This window comes from Chlamydotis macqueenii, chromosome 16, assembly GCF_036417535.1.
Source record: "Chlamydotis macqueenii isolate bChlMac1 chromosome 16, bChlMac1.mat, whole genome shotgun sequence".
NCBI classification, from domain to species: domain Eukaryota; kingdom Metazoa; phylum Chordata; class Aves; order Otidiformes; family Otididae; genus Chlamydotis; species Chlamydotis macqueenii.
In genome coordinates, this window is record NC_141571.1 from 15,549,028 (window position 1) to 15,571,737 (window position 22,710).

Below are 22,710 nucleotides of genomic sequence, written 5' to 3' on the forward strand. Positions count from 1 at the left end.
AAAAAAAATTGCACAATTTTCTCCCCCCATCTGCCTCGCCCCCCCTCTTTTGAGACAATTTACGGCCTGTAAAACATTTCCTTTTCAGAAAATTTAATTTGCACTGTCCAAAGCGATGCCCTGGGGCTCGGGGAGGGGGCGGCTTCTTTATTTTTCTGGGGTTTTTTTTTCCCCCCCCTTCTCCCCCAGCGTGGGTTGGAGCCCACCAATGAAGATGATGCCCCTTCCCCGACGTGTCCAGGTTGCGCTGGGGAGCACGGCGCGCCGCGTTGGGTGCTGGATAGGGTCCCCCACCAGCAACCAGCGGCACGGAGGGCGGTGAGACCCCCTCCAGGATCAAGACCATCTCTCCCGGCAGCCCAACCTGGTGCTCAGCATCCCCAATGGGCCAAATCCTGATGCTTTTTGGGCTCAGAGAATTCCCAGGCTGGGAATGGTGCTCAGCATCCTCACCGGCACAGTCGCGGGCCAAATCCTGCCGTCCGGCTCACTGGAGGGCTGGAGGAGCTTCCCTCCCCAGCTGGATGTGGATACAGGAATTTGGGGTGGCCCTGGCTGCGATCGGTCCGGCAATTGCGGCCGCGGGCGTGAGCCCGGGTGTGGGATGCTCCTGACTCCTGCAGCCCCCAGCCGGGACATGCTGGGAGCAGCCGCCGCAGCCCCCTCCCAACCACCGCCCGGGCTGTGACACGTCTTCAACCCGCGTTTGCTCGAACTGCCGTCCCAGCCACAGGCGTCTCTGCTGCTTGGGGGTTTATCGGGGTCCCCCGTCCAGGCTCCGAGCGTGGGCAGGGTCTGGCAGCGGGGTGTGAGGGCTGCAGGGGCTGGGGGGCTGCGGGGGGACGGTGCCCTCAGGGGCAGAGCGTGGGGTATCAGCGTCCAGCCGACACGAAGCCGCCGGGCAGCTCCTCCGTTCGCTTCATGTCCAATAAACGTGTGAAAGCCTCCGGCATCCCTCCCGCCTCCCTGGTTTCCCCATTCCGCTGCCGGAGGGGGACGGGGACGCCGTTACCCCTGCGTCCCTTGGTCCCGCTGCGGGAAACGCAGCCACCGGCGTCGGACTCCTCAGTCCTGCACCCCGTGCCCGAGCACAGGGGTCACACTGCCCCAGCCCCCAGGCACCGGGGGTCTGGGGGGAGGGTTTATTTTAAAGATTTTATTTAAAGGATCAGCAGCCTGGTGCCTGAGCCAGCTGCTGGAGCAAGCGGCATCACCAGAACTGCCGCCCCACAGGGATCCTGCGGTCCCTTCCCTGGCCCCAAATCTGTGCAAGGAGCCCGGCGTGGGGGGATGTCTGTGTGCCCCCCATGCCGTGGGAAAATCACCCTTTCCTGAGACACGTGAGCATCCCGGGGAAATGCGCTCCCCCGTGCCAGCGTGTCCCCACCACCGTGATGGTCCCCCCCTGGGGGAACGAGCCCCAAATTAACCCAGTGCACGGGCTGGCAGTCGCGGGGACCCCCAGCTCCAGAGGGTGCCCATTGCATGCAGCCATCCCCCCTCGGTGGACCCCCCACCCACGGTCTGGGCACCCTGAGCCCTGCGCAGGCTCTGGCCGGGTCCTGCCGCGCTCCGCCTGGGACGCAGCCCCCGTCCTGGTCCCCACAGGCTCGGCAGCGGCCAGAGCAGCCAAATCCAGGCCTGGCTCCCTCTGTTATAAATAGCCAGGACGTGGGGAGGGAGCTCGGCTCCCTGGGATGGGGGTGTCCCGCGGGCGGTGGGTCCAGTGGGGGCTGATCCAGGGGGATCTCTGGGTGCCGGGGAGGGAGGGTTCGGTGCTGGCGCAGGGAGCTCAGACCCGCTGGCCCGCAGCGTGTCCCGCCACGGGAGGTGCAACGAGCTGCGCAGAGAACGGCCGGGGGGGCGGCGGGTGCGTGCAGCCGGGGGAGGGACGGGGGCTGCGTGCGTGTGCGAGACATTTATAGATCACGTGTGAAACTTGATCTCCCCACAGTGGGCTAGGAGGAGAGAAAAAAGATAGAAGTATTGTTTTTAAACAGATTTTTTCCTTTGTTTTTCTTTTTTTTTTCTCCCTCTCCCCCTGCGAGGGCTGTGGCCGCCTGGCGATAAAAGGCCGGGGCGGCCGGAGCTGGCTCAGAGGGAGGAAATGCTGAAATTGCAGCGTTTCGGCTGGGCAGCGAGCGCCCACTGACCCATCCCGCAAAGAGCGGCCACCGGCACCCGGCTCGCCGTCCCCGCCCCGACGCCGCAGGGCAGCCGGTGCCATGCGGGCGCTCGACCTGGGCCTCGTGGCCCTGACCTGCGCCGCAACGGCTCTGTGCGCAGCTGGAGCCCAGCGCCGGGCGCTGGAGGGGGGCGGCCGCCGGCGTTACCACCGCGTGCAGCACGGCCACTGCAGCTACACCTTCGTGCTGCCCGAGGCCGACCCGCCGCCCTGCGCGCCCGGCCCCGCCGCCAACGCCCTGCTGCAGCGCGACGCGCCCGCCGGCACCGCGCGCGCCGGCCATGCGGCCGCCCAGCGCCTGCGGCACCTGGAGAGGATCCTGGAGAACAGCACCCAGTGGCTGCTGAAGGTAGGGAGCGGGGCGGCGGGGGGACGGGCTGAGGGGCGGCGCGGGCAGGGGTCTGCCTCCAGCGTCCCCGCACCTGGACGTTCCACAACTGGAAAGTTCTTGGGAAGGGTTTCGGCAGGCGGCGGAGTGAGGGACCTGAGGGCAGGGGCCGCCGAAACCTCTCCTGCTTCATCGTTTTCCCATTTACGAGCTTCGCAACGGCTCCTGGAGCTCAGCGAGGCTTTGAGCGGGACCCGCAGCTCCCGCGGCGCGTGGGCCAGTGGGCGGGTGCGGGATGGTGGGGCGGAGGGGTGCCATGGCAGAAGGGCTGCGTGCCCACGGGGATGCCCCCCACCTCGGCTCACCCCATCCCCGCGCCCACGGCAGGAAGCGGCGTTTCCTTCCCGAGGGTTGGCGAGTCCTCATCTCCCGAGCGTGGCAGCCTGCGTCAGACCCGGGAATAGTTCCCGGACGCATGTCCCGGGGGGCGTCTCCCCAAGAGGCCATAAACCTCACGTCCCAGCGAGGCAGCGGCACCGGGACCCTGCGTGCTGCGCTGATGAGAGGGCTAGCGGCTTGTCCCCGGCCGTCACTGGCAGCCAGGCGAGCGGCGTCGCCGGCATGGCCGTGTCCCACGCTGGCGTCGTCCCACCGGGGTGCCAGCTCTGAGCTGCTGCGGGGGCGAGGGCAGCCCTTGGGCAGGGCGGAGCGAGGCGGGGGACCGGGCGTCCCACCGCAGGTGCACATGGCCCTGCCCTGGAGCAGGCAGCCGCCAGCAAAGTGGGACTGCACATCTGGGCAGCTGTGGGCAGCAATGCCCCGCACCATGGCCCCAAGGAGCCGGAGGCAGTGGGGCACTGGGCAGCTGATACCCATCCTGTCCCATCCCCATCCCAGCCCCATCCCACCCCATCCCATCCCCATCCCATCCCCATCCCACCCCATCCCATCCCACCCCAGCCCAGCCCCTCAGGCAAAGGCAGCTCTTAGCTTTCTTTTTTTTTCCCTGTTGTTCCTTGGCTTTCCTAATTTAACCGGAGCTGCGCAGGGAGGCTTGTTTTGGTCGGAGTCCAGGCCTGAACAAACAAACCAGGGCTCGAAGGAGGCATCGGATCTGGGGACGGATTGTAAACAACATCACATCCCTGTTTGCTCTGCCCTGCCCTGGGGAGCCCTGCCTGGTGCCCCCGGTGCCCAGCTCCCCCCGGGGACCCCGTCTGCCAGACCACCCTCCCCCCCAACCATGTGCAGCCCCCCACCATGGCTGGGCGGGACGGGGGGCACGGCGAGGAGCCAGCACATGGGTCGTCCCGTCGGCTCTTCCCATCGCGGGAAGAATTCATTTTGCTTCAAACACAAACATTTGAGGGAGCCGCCGGGTCTGGGCTGAGACAGGGTCCCCAGCAGGGCAGTGCCGGGTTGGCAGAGCTGGGGTGCCCTGGCATGGGTGCAGGCAGCGGGTGGGGGGCTTGCCGCCCGCCTCTGACCCTGGCAGCCCCCAGCCAGTGCCTGCAGGATGCTTAGAAATTCCAGGACGGGATGGGGACGGGGATGGGGGGATGCGGCTGACAGAAGGTGGCACAGGCCATGGGTACAGCGAGGCGGCCAGGGTCCCTCCTGCTCCATGGCAGAATTTTTGGGTGACCTGCCGTGCCACAGTCACCCCCCACCGGCCTCTCTGCCCTTTTTGGGGAGAAACAAGGCTGGGGGGACCCCTCGGAGCCCAGGGGCTCACCGAAGCACCCGGGGAGGGCAATCCCAGTTTCCCAGCCCCCTGCACAGAGCCTGTTCCACTCATGTCCCCTGTGCCACCCACGTCCCAGGACGCTGTGTCCCGCTCCCAGGGAGCCGGGGGTCCAGCTGTGCTCAGCCCTCCCCGTGCCAGCCTGACCTTTTCCACGGGTACGGGCTGCCCTGGGGCTCGGAGCTATGTTTATTTGCTAAAAAAAAAAAAGAGAGAGATCGAGAGGGAGAAAAGGCCTCTCCGAGCCCTGTGAAGAAACAAGATTAACGACGTGGTTAAAGGGAAACTCTCCAGCAATCACTCAGCTCGGCAAAATGTTTTCCAGACGCGGCTTTCCGACCTTTCCCTGCTTCCTCCCTGCGACCGCGTCCCCGTGAGGGAAAATCCCCCGGGAAGCGGGGTGCAGGCGATGGCGGCCGGGATGCTCGGCCCCGGGACCCTCCTGCCTTCCGTGGGTGCTGGCGATGGGGTGATGGCTTCACCGCCGCCCGCGTCCCAGGGAGGAGGGAACGGGGCCTCGCGGCTGCCAGCGGGAATTTCGTCACGCGCAAACAAGTGCAGAGCAGCGCCCTGCGCCCTTGGCCAGCCGCCGGCCCCGCTCCCGTCCCTGTCATCCCAACACGGCTGCCTGCCCGCCATGCCATGCACCAGAGCAGCGTCCCGCCCGGGCTGCAACCCCGCGAGATGCGCGGGGACACGGGGCTCTGCCCGCTCCGGCTGGGAGGTCGGGAACCGGGAAGCGCAGGGCCAGCGGGATCCGTGGGGCGGAGGCGGCCGAGCAGCCCCCATCCCCTCTCGCTCTCGGGGGCCGCCCGGCGCGGGGTCACTTTCCCAGCGTGGGCGGCAGCGCGGGCCCTTCCGCTCCCCGTGGCCCCCGCCGAGGGATCGCGCCCCAGCCGAGGCTGTCGCCCCGGGGAGGGACCGAATGGGAACCGCATGGCGGGGCTGCCAGAAATAGAAAAGCTGTTGGGAAAGGCGGCTCCCTGCGGGCTGGGAAAGCGGAAGCAGCATCTCCACTGTGTCCGCGGCCAGCTCCTTCCCAGCCCCAAGCACTGGGCACCAGACACCTTCCATCCCCGGCCGATGGTGGCCCCTCACCCTCCGCGTCCCCAACCCCCACGAAACCGATGGCCAGAGGCTGGCAGCTGAGCCGACAACGACACCAGCCACTCCCTGCGGCAGGGATGTGCCTGGGGCTGTGCCGAGCGGTGCCAGGCTCGGCCGGGGCGCTGAGGGAGGATGCGGCGAGCCCCCTGAACGTCCCGCCGTGTTCCTGCTCCCCGTCGCAGCTGGAGAGCTACGTCCAGAGCAGCGTGAGGCCGGAGACGGCACAGCTGCAGCAGGCGGCGGCGCAGAACCAGACGGCCACCATGCTAGAGATCGGCAGCACCCTGCTCAACCAGAGCGCCGAGCGGAGCCGCAAGCTCACCGACGTGGAGGCCCAGGTAGGGGCCGGCCGCATGCGTGTCCCCGTGTCCCCACCATCCCCGCCACCGTGGCGGGAGAGATGGTTTCTCTGCTGCTAAAAGTGGCGACGCGTGGTTTAACGCGCCGGTGTGCGGAGGCGTCGGGGAGCCGTGAGCCCGGTGACCCCGGGGCCGCAGCTGCTCACGCCGCCGCGCCCTGGGCAGGTGCTGAACCAGACGTCACGCATCGAGACCCAGCTCCAGGAGAACTCCCTCTCCACCACCAAGCTGGAGAAGCAGCTGCTGCTGCAGACCAACGAGATCCACAAGCTGCACAACAGGAACAAGTAGGGCCCAGGGCGGCTGGGGACCCCCGCAGCCCCCAGACACTGGCGGGGGGTCTGGGGCGTCCCAGGAGCGCGGCTGCGCTTCGAGGGGCTCGAACCCCTGCAGCTCCCCCCACGCCATCGCCACCGCCTCCCCCTTGCAGCATCCTGGAGGTGCGGGTGCTGGAGATGGAGGCGAAGCAGCAGGCGGAGCTGGCGGGCGCCCGCTCGGAGAAGGAAAGGCTGCAGCGCCTGGTGAGCCGGCAGAGCGGCGCCATCGAGGAGCTGGAGAGGTCGCTGCTGGCCGCCAGCGCCAACGCCAGCCTGCTCCAGCGCCAGCAGCTCCGGCTCCTGGAGTCGGTGCAGAGCCTGGCGCGCCTCGTCTCCCGGGGCGGAGGTGAGCCGGGGCGAGAGGGTGCCCAGCCCTAGGTGACTTTGCCCCAAAAACGAGCCCCGCGTTGCGGAGCAGCTCCGAGCCCCCGGGGGAGGGTCCACGGCCCCACAGCAAATCCCTGGGGTCGGGCTGGCGATGGCTGTGGTGCGTCGCAGCCCCGTCACCCGGCCCCAGGGAGACGGCATGGAAGGATGAAAAATAATCCGTGGGCACGAAAGTGTCCAAAGGGAGAGGGGAAGGGCGACAAAGCCAGGCGGGGCTGCGGGACTGGTGGGGTTTCTGGGGTGTCAGCGTCCCCTCTGCCGCAGCCTCACTGCCCAGGCAGGAGCAGCTCTTCCAGGACTGCGCCGAGGTGCGCCGGGCGGGCAACCGTGCCAGCGGCGTCTACACCCTCCACATCGCCAACCTCAGCGAGCCCAAAAAGGTGAGCACGACCCCGAGGGGGTCCCACTGCAGCCTCCCCAGTGCCACCCGGTGCCACCAGCCCCATCCCAACCCCTCTGGCTGGGGCACTGCCCCTCGCCCCATCTGGCCAAGGCAGATGGGGCTGCAGAGGGGGCAAAGGCGGGGGGGCTAAAACTGATTTTAAAGGCAGCCCCACAGCCCACCCACGAGCACCGTGCCCAGACCCCTGCCCATGGCCAGGGAGGGAGGGGAGACCCCCCGCAGCCAGGTGCTGGACGCGGCACGTGCTCGCCGAGCTCTGGCACCTACGCTGAGCCGCCCAGCCCCGGGGCGGGGGACGCACCGGCCGCCCACCCCGCGCTGCAGCCCGTCGCGGCTCTCCCCGCTGCAGGCCTACTGCGAGATGGAGACCGACCGGGGCGGCTGGACCGTCATCCAGCTCCGCACCAACGGCAGCCTCAGCTTCCAGCGCAGCTGGCGGGAGTACAAACAGGTCCGCACCCACCCGGGAGGGGGGTAATTTGGAGGTACCCCCCCGCTCACCCACCCCGCTGCTTTCACAGGGCTTCGGGGATGCGGCAGGCGAGTACTGGCTGGGCAACGAGGCCGTGCACCTCCTGACGAGCCAGGCGCCCTACGCCCTGCGCGTCGAGCTGCAGGACTGGGAGGGTGGCCAGGTCTATGCCCACTACGGGAAATTCCAGCTGGGGAGCGAGCGGCAGCTGTACAGGTAGGAGCCACCCCACCCTCCCCGTCCCCAGCTGCCCCCGAGCCTCGTGGGGCCGCGGTGGCCGTGGGCAAGGGCTGCGATGGCCATGGGCAAGGGCCGCAGTGGCACGTGGAGGCAGGTGGCCCTGGGGCTGCGGGATCACACGGGACTTTGCCGGAACCCGAGGAGCCCTGGGGACACACAGGACAGGCCCTCCGAGGCACCAGAGCTGCGGGGTCTCCGCCTGCGTCCCTCCATGCTGGCCCTTGCTCAGCTCGCGGCATCCCATGGGGTTCAATCCCCCGGTGCAGGGCTGAGGGGCTCTGTGGAAGCCCCCCAGCAGCAGGCAGCCGGCTCTGATGGTGGCCATGGCCGCGGTGGGCGGCAGGCTTTCGCTGCAGGACTACAGCGGCACGGCCGGGCAGCAGAGCGGCATGGCGCTGCAGGGCACCCGCTTCAGCACCCGCGACGCCGACAACGACAACTGCCTCTGCAAGTGCGCCCAGATGCTGTCGGGAGGTGAGCGAGCAGGGGCGGGGTGCCCACGCAGCACCAATGGGTGCCCACCCGGGACATCGCCCTCCCACTCTCCCCACTCCTCGCAGGCTGGTGGTTCGACGCCTGCGGGCTCTCCAACCTTAACGGCATCTACTACCCGGCCCGGCACAACGTCCGCAAGCTGAACGGCATCCGCTGGCACCACTTCCAGGGGCCCAGCTACTCCCTGAAGGGCACCCGCATGCTGATCCGGCCCGCCAGCTTCTAGGGCGCCGGCGGCCGCCACGCGGCACCACGACCGCTGCCAGCCCGGCACGGGTGAAGCAGGCTGGGACACGGAGTGGCTGGGGGAGACTGAGCACCCCGGCAGCGGCAGGGATGCTTTCCCTCCAGTTATTATTTTTTATTCTTTTTAATCCCATCATCCAAGATCCTGCAGGTCACGGAGAGGGGCTGAGCCTCCAGCTCCCCACACCACCTCCTCCACCCAGGGATGGGGACCCAAGACCCCCCGGGACCCCCTGCACGCTCAGCTCTGCTCCTTATGGGGCTGGGCTGGGCACTTCCAGCCCACCCTCGCTGGGGACCTGGGGGGACTGTCCCCGGCTGGGATGGCTGGTGGCCCACGTTGGGGGGGGGCAGTGCTGGCAGGGGGCTGGCAGAGCCCTGGGGTGGGCAGAATGGGGCTAGGGGGTCGCAGGTGGGGAGGGGGCTGCGGTTTGAGATAGGGCTGAGGGGTGGGAGGTGGTGGGAAGGGTGTTGGGGGGACTTTGGGGGGGTCTGAGCTGGGGCAGGGGAGGGAGGAGATGGGGGTGCGGGAGGGGGAAGCGGGGTGCAGGGCCCAGAGCCCTTGCCCGCAGTTGCGTTGAGACGGCAAACCCACCCGGCGCAGCCTGGGAGGAGCAGGGTGCAGAGCAGCTGGGTCTCCAGTTTGGGCTGGAGGCGCTTTTATTTTTGTACGATGAGATATTTATTTCCCACGCGCCGCAGGACAGACGGACCCCGGGCGTCCGCAGGGGACCCTGAGCCCTGGGCAGCTCTGTGCACGAGTGAGCCCGCGGGAGGGCAGGGCTCCGTGACGGCCGGTCACAGCCTGTCCCTGTCACCCCTCCGCAGGTGTCCCCGTCCCCCTGCAGACCCTGTCCTCCCTGCAGCACCCTCACCCCGGGGGCCAGGGATGCCCCACTGGGTCCCCAGGTCACCATCCCACTGGCACCCAGGCCCTGGGGACCGGCAGCAGCGGTGGCAGCTGCCAGAGACCCGCTGCCTCCATGGCACCCAGACCACCCAGTGCCTCCCTCTCCAAAACGGGTCCCTCTCACCCTGGTTTGCTGGGTGGGTGACAGCAGTGACCTCGCAGAGCCGAGGAGGGGGGGTGCCGCGGGACCCTCGGCTGCCACCGAACCCCAGCACCCCGGGGGACAGGGCCAGCACCCCGGGAGGGGGCCAGGGACGCAGGGACGGGACCCGCTGGCGGGGTGCTGGCACCGGCACCGGCTGCGCACGGGGCGGCGAGGAGGCTCGCGGTGCCCTGCCCTCGTGCCATCCCGAGGCGTTGGCTAATTAACGTCAATTAAAGCACGTGAGGTAGCTGGCGCTTCCAGAGGATGCTCATCAGGGGGGCTGTGCGGAACAAGCGAAAAATGGAAAATATGGGGGGGGGAGGGCACCTGGGAGCCAGGCGGGGGGGCAGCCCCCGCCCCGGGGTGCTGGGCCGGGCTCCCCAGACCGGGGTGCTGCCGGTTTTCTCTCTCTCCCTGCGCACGGGGCACCCACGGGAGATGATGGCGCGGGGGGGCGAGCGCAACGGGCACCCTCCCCAGCCCTCCCTGCTCCCTGGAGATAACACACGGGCTCAGCTGCGGCTCCGAAACCGGACCCGGCGCGAGGCAGCTGCCAGGGGAACGTGATAGGGAGCGGTGGGACCGTCCCGCTGTCCCCAGCAGGGACAGGCAAAGGGGGGACATTCCGGGGGAACACGCGTCGCCTCGGCGTCTCGGCCGGGGCCTCGTGCAGGCAGCCCTGTGGGTGCAGGGTCAGATGAAGACTGCTGCTTCGGGAACACGGCTGCGTGCACGCACGCACACGCGTGTGAACCGTCACGCATGCACACGTGAGCACACAGGGCTGTGGGCACCCACGCAGCCACGGCAGGTCCCAGCCGCGCGCGTCGTCGGATGCCAGGACCAGGCGAGGGCCGGAGGGCGATGCCGGCTGCTCGGCCCTGTGCCGGGCACGGGCCCCCCTCAGCGTGGCCGCAGCGGCAAACGCGGGCCAAGCCCTGGACACGCCGGGCTGGGGCCAGCCATCGCCCGGCAGCGGGGACCCAGTTGTGGCAGAGCTTTCGCCGAGGACGAAGCCTGTTCCCGAGCGGGTGTCCGGGGTCCCCGTCACCCCCGGTATCCAGCTCCTCGTGGAGGCACCAGGCGTCCCACGGGTGCAGGCACCGGTGGCTTCAGTGCCACCTTCCCGGAAGCCACATGCCCACGTGGGACTCACCAGCATCACGAGGAGCTGGGGGACCTCAGCGGCACGGGCATCACCCGTGGTGCCGTGCGAAGCCGCCTGGGGATAACGCACGGGCGTTTTTCATCTTCAAAGCGCTCCCCGCGCCAGCTTTCATCCTCGCGCCGCCCCAGCCCGCCTGGGAGGTCTCCGCTATCGCCGCCCCCACCTCGCGGTCCCGGAGGAGCCGGGTTTGGCCAAGCTCGGCGGCGCTTCGCTGGAGCGAGGCGAGGAGGGCTGCGCGGCGCTGGCTGCTGCACGGTGGGGAATCCCGCCGGCCGGGGCTCTGCCGGGACCTGTCGGACCCAACCGCCGCCTCCGCCGTGCCCGCCGGGTCCCGCGCTGGCACGCTGCGGCACGGCACCCATCGCTCCTACCGGCACCCGACCACACGGGTCCCTGCCCCGTTCCAACCTCGAGAGACAGCAACGCACGCAGCCCTCAGAGCACAGAGATTTAATAAAACCAGCTGCATTATTATTATTATTACTATTTACAGACCAAACATCAGGAAAACCAGTAGAAAAGAGGAAAATACCAGCAACCATCAAGTTCATAAATACCAGGGCCCAGCATGGCCGGTGCCGTGCACCCATTGGCACCCAGGAGGGGACACGAGCGCTGGCAGCCATGCTCAGCCCTGGGCCGCTTGAAGCAGGGGTTCAATTTGTCCCCCCCGGGCCCCCTGCTGTTCTCAGACTTCCCACATTAAGAAGGGGGCTGCCGGGGTACGGCCCCCATCCCGGATCCCCACCCAGGGACACGAGGTCCTTGCTCTCCGGAGCTAGTATGCAGTCTGACGGAGCCAGAGACAGCGGGGAGGATGCTCGGCCACCACAGCGGGGCTCTACCAGTGCTCCGGTGGCACAGGCGGTGGGGAAGCACGGTGAGGGCTGAGTTTGGGGGTCCCATCACCACCGAGAGGTCCCCGCTCCTCCCGGGGCGCATCCAGCTCCTCCACGGGCTCAGCCAGCGTTCCCTCCTGATCCAGCATCGCCTGCTCGTGGGCAACCGGTCCCTGGCACGTGCCAGCACCACGGCGCCGCTACACGTCGGAGACCTGCTGGGACTCCCTGGCCTGCCGCAGCCCGTACAGCCACTTGATGACGCGGGCGTTGCGCTCGACGACGGAGATGCCGTAGGGGACGCGCTCGGCCGGCCGCCCCTCCGGCGTGGCGGCGCTGGGCGGCGAACGGCCGCCCTCCGAGCTGGCCGTGCTCACGCTGTGAAACTTGAGGGACACAATGTCGGAGCTGGCGCGGGCGAAGCACTCGGCGCCCACGTCCTGCAGCTCCTCAGGGTCGAGGCCGCAGTAGTTGAAGAAGCGCTCCAGGTCGGCGGTGGCCCGCGAGAGCCGGTCGCTCAGGTCCGACTTGGAGCGGTGCAGGAGGGGCTGCCGGCGGGTGCTCTCAGGACGGGCGGGCGAGCTCCGTGCCGGGGTCGCAAGCAGCCCAACGGGGACGGGGGATGCGGGCGCCTGTGTCACCTGCCCCCGCGGAGCTCCACAGGGACGGACGTCCACCCTCCGCACGGCCACGCTGCCGGGGGGCTTAGTGGCAGCAGGGCTCTCTGGCAGTTTGCCGGCACCCTCCGCCCCACCACCCCGCGTCGCTGGCACCTCCGCCCTCCATCTGTGGCCCCGGCCCAGGGGGCTGTCGGCTTTGGGGAAGGGGCTGTCGCAGAGGTTGATGAGGTTGTTGAGGATCTCCAGGTCGAGGGAGGTCTTCGGGCTGCCGGCCTCGGGGCGACGCGGCCCCGGGGGTGCCCTGCGGCTAGGGGTGAGCGCAGCTCGGTGCACCCCGGGGGTGAAGAGGGGCTGCTTGAGCAGCGGCAGCTTCACTGGCTCCTGCTTGGTGCTGGCAACGCGCTGGCTCTTCACGTACTTTGCCTTGTCGGCCTCCAGCCTTTCCACGGCGCTGGGCTTCCCGGCGCCCGGCTCGGCTCGCCGGCGGAAATACGCGGGGCCCTTGCGGAGGATGCGGACGGGCATGGCCGAGGTGAAGGGCGCTGTCACCGTCACCCCCTTCATGGCATCGCCGGCTTGCAGCGCCTCGATGGGCATCCTCCGCGCCGGCACCAGGGCACAGGGCGGCTGGCCAGGACGGGCAGTGAGGGGCTCACGCGCCGTCGGCTGCAAAGAGGGGGTCGGGGTGAGGGGCTGTGGTGGGGGTCCGCCGCCCGTGCCCCGGCCCAGCGGGCAGACAAAGGCTGCGCGGGGCTGTGCGGTGCCGCACTGTCTGTGCTGGCTGCGCCGGGCTTCCTATTTGAAGGCAAGGACCACGCCTCCGCCCGCCGCCGAGGCCTCTTTGCAACGGCCCGTGGCCAATCGGTGCAGCAAGCCTGCTTCAAACCGCGCCGGGGCCAATGGGGCCGGCGGAGAGGGAGCCCCGGCATCGGCGAGGGGCACCCCGGAGAGCGAGGCCACGGCGGCTGTGGCTTGGCACCCTTCGCCGATGCTCTGCCCACATCGCCTGTGCCCAGGGGTGCATCACCCGCACCCAGGGGTCCATCACCTGCACCTTGTGTTGCCCACACCGAGGGGTGTGTTGGCCGTGCCCGGGGTGCATCGCCCATGCCCAGCATGGCCCCAATCACCCCTCTCACCCACCACCCCGCCATGCCAGGGGATTCGAGGCTCCGCTCCCTGCCGCTCCTCACAGGTCCCGGGGCTGCTCCTGGGCTCCCCGCTCCCACCCGTGATCCCTTTGGAAAGCACCGGCGCGGGGGGGGGGGGTTTCCACCCATGCTTCCCCAGCCAAGGTGTGCTGGGGTTGCGCCGCGCACCCCGCGTCCTTGGGCCCCCGCCAACCCCAGCGAGCGCAGCCGCCCACCCCAACGGTCGCACAGAGGCGGCAGCCCGCACACAGCCCAAACCAGCCCTGCGCCCCTCCGCAGCCCCCTACCCCCCTGCAGCCCCCTGCCCGGCTGCCCCCAGTGCCCCTGCTCGGGGTCCAAGGGGCTCGGGCAGCGGCGGGGTATACGGGGGGACATGTAGAGTCCCACCTACCCCTGCCTCCCCCTCCCACCCCGTTGCCCTTTCCCAGTTGCTCCGAGGACCCTGCTGGGGGTCGCCACCTCGGGGCACAGGCGAGCCCCCTGGGAGGTAATGGCACGCCCCGGCACTCACCGGCTGCTCCCTGCCGCAGCGGCCCCGAGCAGGCTGCCGTCACCCTCGGCCGCCCGCCCGCGTGAACAACTTCCTGGGTGCAACGCGGCGCCCATCCCAGCGTCAGCCGCGGGCGGCGGGAGCCAAGCCCAGCACCCACAGCACCGCGCCACGGCCGTGCCGAGCCACGGCTGCACCCACCGCAAGCCCACATGCGCCAGTGTGCTCATCGCAGCCCCCCCCCCCGGAATTTGTACCCCAGGGGGGTCCTCGCGCAGCAGCCGCCCCAGCACCCGGCGTATTTGTGACGGGCGAGCAGCCTGCGGGAGGCTGGCTGTTCCCGTCCTGTCCCCTGCCCGGGGGGGACACACTGCCTTCTGACCTGGAAAATGTCCACGGGGAGCCGGCCAGGCGTGGGGACAGCTGGGGACGGTCCCAGCGCCAGCGCAGACCCTCCTGCCGTGCTCCTAGGAGGGGGGGCTTCACCCCTCTGCGAGGGGGAGACCTGGGGACAGAGCCGGCGGTGCAGGGCGCCAGTGTCCTCACTGGGCAAGGACAGGGACAGCTGTCCCCGCGTCCGGCTCCGGAGCTCGGCTGGGTGCCAGAGGCTCAGCCCCAGGGCCAAGCCACGGAGGGGACGGCTATCGGGGCGCAGGGATAGGGGTGCTGGCCCCCCACTTGTGGCCAGCGTGGGGTCCCCTCCCCTGGCCAGCTGGCGAGGACAGCCCGGCCCGGCACAACCTGCTGCTCTGCATTCCGGCGGTGCGGAGCCACCTGCACTGGCACGGCTGCGCTGAGCTCGGCTGCACCGAGCCCAGCCCAGCTGAGCCGCCCTCTGAATAGCCCCCCAAAACCAAAAATCAACACCCCGAGCCTGGTTGGAGTGCGGGGACCCAGGTGCCAGGGCTCAGCCCCACTCATGACAGGCAATGCCCGGCCACGGCCACGGTCCCAGTGCCTCTCACTCCCTGTGGGCAACTCATCCAGGATTGTTTCGGCACACCGGATCATCTCCTGTCGCTGCTCCAGAGCCGTGCCAGGAGGTGTGTGGTTGTGCCTCCCCCTCAGCGGGTGACCCAGCCCCACGCCAATGGCACGGGACAGGCACAGGACCAGCACCACCGCCGCCACCTTACCTGGCTTGGCCCTGCAATGCGGGAGCCTCCTTGGCACAGCTCAGCCACCACGCCACTTCTCCCCGCGCCCGTCCCGGGGGTGTCCCGCTGTCCCCACGCCTCCTCCTCCCCAGCCACGTTCCCTTCTTTCTCCCCGTGGGACGGCAGCTGGCGGGGCGCTGGAGCAGCTCCGCACCACTGCTGCTGGCGCTGAGTCAGCGCTGGGCGAGGACACCCTCCGCGGCGGCTCGGCGCACACATGGGATGGAAACCACGGGGCATTCCTTCCCTCCGCGCCAGGCTGCGTCAGGCGGCGTGGCAGCGCCTGGTGACGTCCCGCCGCCGGCGCCGGTTCAGCCCGCAGCGCCGGCCGGGCAGCGCGGATGCGTGGCCAGCAATGCTCACGCCACCGAAACCAAAACGCCCCGGGACATCCTGGCGGAGGGGCCTGGTGCCCTGCCAGGGAAAATTCCCAGCCCGCCCGCAAGCAGGGAGCGGCCGCCCGTTTTCCCGCGTGCCGCCGGCACCGCCAGCTGGCAGGGCCTCCTCCGATTTGGAAAACCTGCCTTGCTTCCCCACGCAGCAACCCCTCGCCGTGTAACTCCGACACGCAAAATAACCCGGATGGCGCAAAGGGAGGTGACAGACTGGAGCGCGGTCACCGAACCCGCCCGCCGCGTGGACCCAGCCCCGGAGCGGCTCCAGGGGCAAATCCTGCCCCACGGGACGGGCAGATCCGCTCCACGTGGAGAGGGCCGAGTGTTTGGCTCACGCGGTGCGGAGCTCGTTTACAGCCCTGCGTTTTTCAAACCGCTCTTGGAAGCCGGACAAGGAGCAGGCGGAGGGAGAGGAGCCTGGCAAAGGCACATGGAAAGCTGCCAGAGGGCCGCCCCGTGCTCGGGCGATGGCGAGGGCGGATCCACAGAGCGCGCTCGGCTGGAGAAAGACGCTGCCGGGCGTGACAGGCGAGGGCAGAGCCCGCGGGCACCCACCCGGCCGGGCCGCGTGCCCCCGCGGCCGCCGAGCCCGCATGGTAGCTGCCCGGGCACGTCTGGGCACCTGGATGTTTCCGGAACTGGGCGTCGGAGCAAGGCAGCGCCCCGGAGCCTCGCCCTCCCTGGGTGCATCCCGGGACGGGTTTTTGGGAGGGCAGCCCACGGCGGGAGCGCTCCCCCCCGGCACCTGGCTCAGCGCTTCTCCCGACAGCACAGGGACAGGGTAACTGTGTTTGGAAATGGAGGGATGAGCGGGTGCTGGCTCCGGCTCCGTGCTCGCCTCCCACGGGGCTGGGCCTCCCCTCGCGCTGCTCCCAGGACCCCCCGGGAGCTGAACGCAGCCGCCAACCGTCAAAAAACCAAGATCAGAAGCTAAATCCTCCCTGGAAGCACTGGGTGGAGGCGTCTGCGGGGCCGGGGCTCGGCACGGCTCGGGCAGCCCGGGGAGAGGCACCCCCAGAGCCACGAGCCCCCCCCAAGCCCCTCATTTGGGTGGGTGCTAATTCCTGGAGCTTAATTACAGCCCTGTCCCACGGCCAGGTCTGCAGCAGGGGAATCGTCCCTGCGCCACGTGCCCTGACCCCCCCGTGCTCCTGCCTCGGTTTCCCCAGCCACGGGCTCCACACAGCAGCTGGGTCGGGCGAAGGCAACTTCCCAAGGAATTTGGGGACCGGAGGGGGAATCTCCCAGCATCGCCGCATCCCGCTCCCCCCGCACGTCACGGCAGGCGGCAGCTCGGGGCCGGGAGCCGGGGAAGGTGACAGATGGGGACGTGCCAGGCACGAGGCCTTTGTCTGCGCGGCGGCACGGGCCCGCAGATGGCGGCTGCCGGCGGGGCCCAGGCCGTGGTCCGTGGCCAGGCGAGCGTCGGGCCCTCGGGATGCAGGGCTTTTGTCGGGGGTCTCACCTCCGGCAGCCGGCCCCTTCCCGGCCGCCCCCCACCAGCCTTTCAACTTTCAACTTGACCTGCTCCTTTCACATGGAGATGGGATGCAAATGGGGCCGGGGGGCTGCCAGCCGCTGCGACCTGCCAGCAGGTCCCTGTACCCAAACCTGGGGGGTCCTACCCACTCGTCTGGGGCAGCCGGTGGTCCCTGCGGTGAGGGAGACCCCCTTGCCCCCTTGCCTGGGGAGATCTTCCCCACTGCTCTTGGCTTGGTGCTGAGCTCAAGGATGGACCCCCCGCTCTCCCGGGTCACCGATCCCCTCCATGCTGTCCCACATCCGGACACCGCTGCGGCGCGGGCAGCATGCCCACCCTGGGGAGCCCCGCTGCCCACCCTGCCCTACGCTGGCCACGGGGGGGAACGGGTCCCCAGCCCCGGTGGAGTGCGGAGGGGGCTTCCTGGCCGGCCGGTCACCGCAGCCCGGCGAAGTCCCGCGGCCCGAGACCGCCCAGCTGCCAAATGTTGCCATCTGCCTCCGGGGCCTTGGCTCGCATCTGCCGGGGGTGCGGCGGGGGCGAGGGGCCAGGGAGGTCGGGGGGCTCAGCTGCAGCGCGGGGCGGAGGAGGCACGGCGGGCAGTGCATGTCGGGCGGATCCGGGCAAGGAGCGCAAAGCAGCCTTGTGGGGGTCCCGCACCCAGCACCCCCTCGGGAAGGGTCGCGCCGCTGGCCACGCCGCTGCTTTGTGCTGCCCAAAAACACGGGACAGTCGCTGTCCCCTCCCCGGCCCTGTCCCCCTCTCCGCGGGTGCATGGGGACCTCACCCCCAGCAGCTGGTTTCTCCCGGCATCTTGGACCCACTCCCCCGCTCCCAGGTCCCCAGGGCACCCGCACTGGTTTTGGCTGGGATAGAGTTAATTTTCTCGGTAGGAGCTGGTAGGGGGCTGGTATGGATTGTGCTGAAAGCCGTGCTGATAACCCGGGGATGTTTTAGCTATCACCCAGCCCCGCCTGCACAGCCTCAAGGCCTTTTCTGCTCCTCACGCTGCTGCCCCCGCAGCCAGCGGGCTGGGGGTGTGCTGGGAGGGGACACGGGTGGCACGCTGACCCAGGGATGTCCCAGGCCAGGGGACGTCCTGCGCTGCAAGAAAAGCTGGGCAGGAAGGAAGGGAGGACGTTCGGAGTGATGGCACTTGCCCTCCCGAGCCACCATCGTGCGTGCTGGAGCCCAGCTGCCCTGGGGACGGCAGGACACCGCCTGCCATGGGCAGCCAAGGAGTCCCCGATGTCACTTTGCCTGCACACACAGTTTTACTTTGTGCATTGAACTGTATTTATCTCAACCCACGCGTTTCCTCCCTTTAACCCATCCCGTTCTCTTCCTCAATCCCATGAGGTGGGGGGTGAGCGAGTGGCCGCGTGGTGCTGAGCTGCCAGCTGGGGTGGAGCCCCAGCAGCACCTCAGACCTGCAGCCCCGGGCCACCCTTGTCCGCGCTGCACCCAACGGTGCCCCTGTTTGGGACAGGGATGGAGCTGGGAGCAGGGCCGGGTGCGGAGGGCGGCTGCAGCCCCCAGCAGTGCTGGGGAGCCCCCAGTTCTGCAGGGCTGGAGCCCGCTCTCCCAGCGACACCCGCTGGGTGCTGGGGGAAGAGGCAACGTGAGGCGTTCCAAGGCGGTGGGTGCTGCGGCGGGATGGGATGGGGTGGTTGTGCTGCCGGGGGTGACCTTGCCTCTGTCCCCTCACCCTTGTCACTTGTCACCTCCCGGAGCGGCTCATCTGCCAGCTCACGCCTTGGCTGATCTCTGGTCCCATCTCGCTGGACACGGGGTCAGAGGTGCCTGGCTCCGCAGTGTGCCCGAGGTGGGACAGCTGCCACGCTCGGGGGTCCCCGAGGGTCCCATCCCAGCCTGTCACCCTGCAGCCATCCCTGGTGGGGACAAGCACTGGCAGAAAGAGCCTGAAATAGGTGGGACGCAGTTTGACCCGGCGCAAGGGCGAAGTCCAGGACACCACCAGGAATAATCACTGGCACCCGACCGAGCCGGGGCGCATCAGCCCAGCAGCGACGCACCCCACGCTGCGACTGTCCCTGGCAGCAGCGGCACGTGGGGACAGACTGCAGCGGTAGTTCCCAGGGCAGGGGCCAGGGCAGGAGGTGGCCGGGAGCTGGCAGTGGCACGCTTGGACTTTGGTAACCGGGACAGAGTTTGGAGCGGAAAGACCCCAGTCGGCCCCTGGGGTCGGGCTGCGCGGGACGAGCGGGGCTCAGCGGTGGAGAGGGGGGAGCGGAACCCCATGGCAGACCCCATGCCCGTCTGGGGATGGGGGCTGCGCTGGCGAAAACCAGTGACCCAATGGCAGGGGAGGCAGGGACAGGGGGGTACTGAGCCCCTGCCCCCCCGGAGCCGTGTCCCCCTGCCCGGGCTGACGCCAGCCCCTGCCCTGCCCCGCGGGGGGGACGGCTGGGACCGGAGCTGGTCCCTCTGGGCCCTGGGCACTGGCCCCTCTGGGCCACGAGGGTCTCCTTGGGGTGGAACCCCCCGTGGGACCCCCCACCATCCCTCCCAGGTTACAGTGCTTTTCCTTTCACTTTTTTATCGCTTTTATCCCATCACACCCCGTACCAGCAGCCGACGAACGCCGGCACTCGCGTTCCCCCCTGGGACCTGCTGGGACCCTCCCACCTACCACGGGCGCCCTGAAACGAAGCTCCAGACCCCGCTGCCGAGCACGTGCGGGGTCCTGGCTGCCCCCCAACCCACCCTGACCTTGGGGGCCCTGGCAGCCGGGCCCAGGACGAGGAGCAGAGCGCGGCCAGGCCGTCACCCGTCTGCATCCGGAGGTGGTGACGCGCCTGTCTCACGTCACTGCCCCAGCAGCCAGGACTCGCTCCCGCCCGCGTGCTGCTGCCGGTTTCCCAGAGCGCAGTGAGTTCCCCCCCTGGGACATGGCCCAGGGACCGAGTCAGACTGGGAGCCAGCTTCCTTCCTTGGCTTCTGCTCCCTGCCGGCATCCCCGACACCTCCTCGCGGGGCCGGAGCCACGGGTGGGTTGTTGCACCCGCCGGGCTCAGCCCCGCCAGACACGAGTTTCCTGCTCCGGGCTCAGCGCTGCGGCGAGGGGGCTGGAGCTGGGCTCCGCGCGCTGCGGGGCCGCGGGGTCACGGGGGTCCCCTTTCCCGGGAGCGGGACGGGAGTGTGCCCGGGGCGGGCAGAGGATGCGACCGGATAGCGGCTGACTCAGCCAGCTGGTATGAGCCAAGGCTGCTTTGCAGGTGGGGCCGCCGGGGCCGCGTTCCCCGCGGACGCTGGAATCTGCCAGGCTCACACGGGACCCAGCCGGGAGGAGACGGGTGCTGTTTGGCCCAGCTCCGCGGGGTGCGGTGAGAGGTGCGGGATCTCCGTTCTCAGCAGAGCAGCTGCCCAGGCCCCTCGGAGCCCAGGTGAGAGCCATCCTCACCCCGTGCCAGGCTGTGCCAGGCTGTGCCAAGCTACGCCGTGCTACGTGTGACTTGATGTCCGGCTGGGTCCCACGCCAGCTCCGTGCCTGGTGTCACTAAGCCCCAGCTCTCCAGGATGACACCCAGGACGGGACGTTGCCGGCGGGGAGCCGGGGATCCCCAGGGCTTGCAGGGGTGCCGAGCGGGGGCCACGCGGTGCCGTGGGGAGGGCTGCACCCCCATGGTGCGTGGGAGCAGAGCCGCTCTGCCTGCCTGCAAGAGGGGACATGCGGGCGGCAGCAGCGGGACACCAGGGTGGGGGTCCGGGGGAGTCGTGTCTCACCCCTTCGCTAACCGAAGTCTCTCCCCGCAGTGCCGCGGCGTTGCCCCCGGGGCAGGGGCAGCCGGCCCTGGGCCATGGCGCTGCTTACCCACCTCCTGGCCTGCACCTTCGGCATGGGCTCCTGGGTGGCCATCAACGGGCTGTGGGTCGAGCTGCCGCTGCTGGTGACCGTGCTGCCGGAGCAGTGGGACCTGCCCTCCTACATCACCATCATCATCCAGATGGCCAACGTGGGGCCGCTCTTCGTCACCCTCATGCACCGCTTCCGGCCTGGCTTGCTGAAGGAGGTGGCTGTTATCTACGTGATAGTGTCCATGGGCATCGTGGCCTGCTTGCTGCTGGCCTTCCTCTGGAGCTACACGTCCCCCATCGCCGGGAGGCCCCACAGCACCGCTTTCCTGCTCCTCACTTTCTTCCTGGCGTTGGTGGACTGCACCTCCTCCGTTACCTTCCTGCCCTTCATGATGCAGCTGGAGCCCCAGTACCTGACCACCTTCTTTATAGGCGAAGGGCTCAGCGGGCTCATCCCCGCTCTCATCGCCCTGGGCCAGGGCTCCGGCATCTCCAGCTGCGCCAATGTCACCCGCGTGGTCAACATCACCATCGGCAATGAGACCGTGGAGAGCACCATCTTCCAGCTGGAGACCCGCTACCTCCCGGCCAACTTCTCTGCCCTCCTCTTCTTCCTCCTCATGACTGCGATGCTGGTGGCCTGCTTGCTGGCCTTCTTCTTCCTCACCAGGCAGCCCAAGGTGTGGGAGCTCTCCCAGCAGCAGCTGGTCCCCAGCAACATCGTGCTGAGCTCATTTGACCAGATCCCCGACGAGGGACCGGGCTCGCGGCTGAACGGAGGCTGCCGGTGCCCGAAGGACGCCAAGGGGCCCGTGGACATCCCACCAGAGAAGGTCTCCTACCCCCTGGCCAAGCTCACCTCCGTCTACCTCCTCATCACTTGGGTGAGCGCACTGACCAACGGGGCCCTGCCGTCTGTGCAGTCCTACTCCTGCCTGCCCTACGGCAACACCGCCTACCACCTCGCGGCCACGCTCAGCTCCATGGCCAACCCCCTCGCCTGCATCGTGGCCATGGTCCTGCCCAGCAGGTGAGTAGCAGGGCGCTGGGGGCCGCGGCAGGGACCCCACTTGGCAATGGGCGAGGAGGGAGAAGGTGCCGTGTAGGGTGGGAGAGGGTCTGTGGGGCGCCATGGCGAGCAGAGACACCACGGGAACGGGGAATGGAGCCGGCACAGAGCCGGTCAGCCGGCTGGGGGACAGGCTGGCAGTGCTCTGCGGTGTCACCCGCGTGTCCCTCGCAGGTCCCTGGCGCTGCTGGGCACCCTCACGGCAGTTGGGACAGGCTTTGGCGCCTACAACATGGCCATGGCGGTGATGAGTCCCTGCCCGCTCCTCCAGCAGTCCCAGTGGGGCGATGCCACCATCGTAAGTCATCATGTCCCTCTTGCCTGGGGAGGTCTCTAGGGCCACCCCCCCGCTCCAGCCTTGCCCCAGTGCCCCCTGTCCCCACTGTGTGGACCCCCCCAGACCCCACTGACTGCTCTCCCCGCCTGTGCCACCAGGTCCTCTCCTGGGTGCTCTTCACCGGGACGCTCTCCTACGTGAAGGTGATGGCCGGGGTGATCCTGCGGAGCCGCAGCCGCAGCGCGCTGGTGTGGTACGGGGCGGCGGAGCAGCTGGGGTCCCTCCTGGGGGCCCTGCTCATGTTCCCCCTCGTCAACGTCTACGGCTTCTTCGAATCCGCCGACTACTGCAGCCTGCAGTGCCCGGCGTGAGCGGGACGGGCACCCTCGGACGGTCCCTCTCGCCAGCGCGCGCGCGCGCGCCCCCCAAACCAGCGAGGCCCGGGGGCTGGGAAGCAGTACTGGCACGGGGGCGGCTGCGGGTGTGTCTCCCCGCCGGGCTCTGCTGGGTCCCCGGGTGGGAGCAGCTGGGTGGCTTTGTCCCCAGCCCTGGCACAGCGTGTCCCCGTCGCGTTCGAAGCAATAGAAGGTGTTCGCTCAGCCCTCGGCCTCCCTGCTGCCCGCACCCCCCCGCCTGGGTACCGCTCGGCTGGGGCCGCGTCCCGTCCCTTCCCCTGGGGGGGCTGGCGCCCAAGGCCCCCCGGGACCCTGCAGTAGCGTTCCCGGCCCCATGCGTGGCAGAGGCGGCAGCTGCCCGTGGGACAGTGGGTTCGCAGCCGGCTGCGGGGAGTGGGGACAGAGGTGGCTCGGGCACAGCCCTGCCCTGGGGGACAAGGACCGCGGCAGGGGCAGGGGGCAGGGGGCTTTCGCAAGGGCTCCCATAGCAGCTGGGGAAACTGAGGCACGGT

The 22,710-nt window shown here is 69.3% G+C and overlaps 3 protein-coding genes across 8 annotated transcripts; 2 read left to right on the forward strand and 1 right to left on the reverse strand.

Moving 5' to 3' along the window:
- The first annotated feature begins 1,969 nt into the window (after positions 1-1,969).
- ANGPT4 (angiopoietin 4) lies at positions 1,970-8,618 on the forward strand. The gene is made up of 9 exons (XM_086760577.1): positions 1,970-2,534; positions 5,547-5,702; positions 5,889-6,010; positions 6,154-6,386; positions 6,692-6,807; positions 7,180-7,281; positions 7,352-7,518; positions 7,886-8,016; positions 8,103-8,618. The coding sequence occupies exons 1-9, from the start codon at positions 2,226-2,228 to the stop codon at positions 8,261-8,263; spliced, it is 1,497 nt and encodes a 498-aa protein (XP_086616703.1). The 5' UTR covers positions 1,970-2,225; the 3' UTR covers positions 8,264-8,618.
- A 2,651-nt stretch (positions 8,619-11,269) lies between these two features.
- On the reverse strand, positions 11,270-19,424 carry FAM110A (family with sequence similarity 110 member A). 4 transcript variants are annotated; one of them, XM_086760913.1, is made up of 2 exons: positions 19,372-19,417; positions 11,270-12,631 (listed from the first exon to the last, which is right to left on the reverse strand). In XM_086760913.1, exon 2 carries the CDS (start codon positions 12,560-12,562, stop codon positions 11,546-11,548), a length of 1,017 nt encoding a protein of 338 aa, XP_086617039.1. In that variant the 5' UTR covers positions 12,563-12,631; positions 19,372-19,417; the 3' UTR covers positions 11,270-11,545. The 4 variants fall into 4 exon arrangements, 3 of the variants coding, with proteins under 3 accessions (XP_086617039.1, XP_086617037.1, XP_086617038.1); XM_086760911.1 differs by lacking the exon at positions 19,372-19,417 and adding an exon at positions 14,743-14,842; XM_086760912.1 differs by lacking the exon at positions 19,372-19,417 and adding an exon at positions 13,628-13,658.
- On the forward strand, positions 19,420-22,402 carry SLC52A3 (solute carrier family 52 member 3). 3 transcript variants are annotated; one of them, XM_086760907.1, is made up of 4 exons: positions 19,420-19,530; positions 20,416-21,487; positions 21,701-21,824; positions 21,962-22,402. In XM_086760907.1, coding segments are annotated over exons 1-4 (1,410 nt in total). In that variant the 5' UTR covers positions 19,420-19,529; the 3' UTR covers positions 22,175-22,402. The 3 variants fall into 3 exon arrangements, with proteins under 3 accessions (XP_086617033.1, XP_086617035.1, XP_086617034.1); XM_086760909.1 differs by having other exon boundaries at positions 19,514-19,649; XM_086760908.1 differs by lacking the exon at positions 19,420-19,530 and adding an exon at positions 19,971-20,045.
- The last annotated feature ends 308 nt before the right edge of the window (positions 22,403-22,710 follow it).

Excerpts from the sequence above, each read along its gene's own strand:
- ANGPT4 (XM_086760577.1), top strand. The coding sequence starts at position 2,226 with ATGCGGGCGCTCGACCTGGGCCTCGTGGCCCTGACCTGCGCCGCAACG. Across the intron at positions 6,387-6,691 it reads CCTCGTCTCCCGGGGCGGAG|CCTCACTGCCCAGGCAGGAG; the intron begins GTGAGCCGGGGC and ends CCTCTGCCGCAG. Across the intron at positions 7,282-7,351 it reads GCTGGCGGGAGTACAAACAG|GGCTTCGGGGATGCGGCAGG; the intron begins GTCCGCACCCAC and ends CTGCTTTCACAG.
- FAM110A (XM_086760913.1), bottom strand. The coding sequence starts at position 12,562 with ATGCCCATCGAGGCGCTGCAAGCCGGCGATGCCATGAAGGGGGTGACG.
- SLC52A3 (XM_086760907.1), top strand. Across the intron at positions 21,488-21,700 it reads GCCATGGTCCTGCCCAGCAG|GTCCCTGGCGCTGCTGGGCA; the intron begins GTGAGTAGCAGG and ends TGTCCCTCGCAG. Across the intron at positions 21,825-21,961 it reads AGTGGGGCGATGCCACCATC|GTCCTCTCCTGGGTGCTCTT; the intron begins GTAAGTCATCAT and ends CTGTGCCACCAG.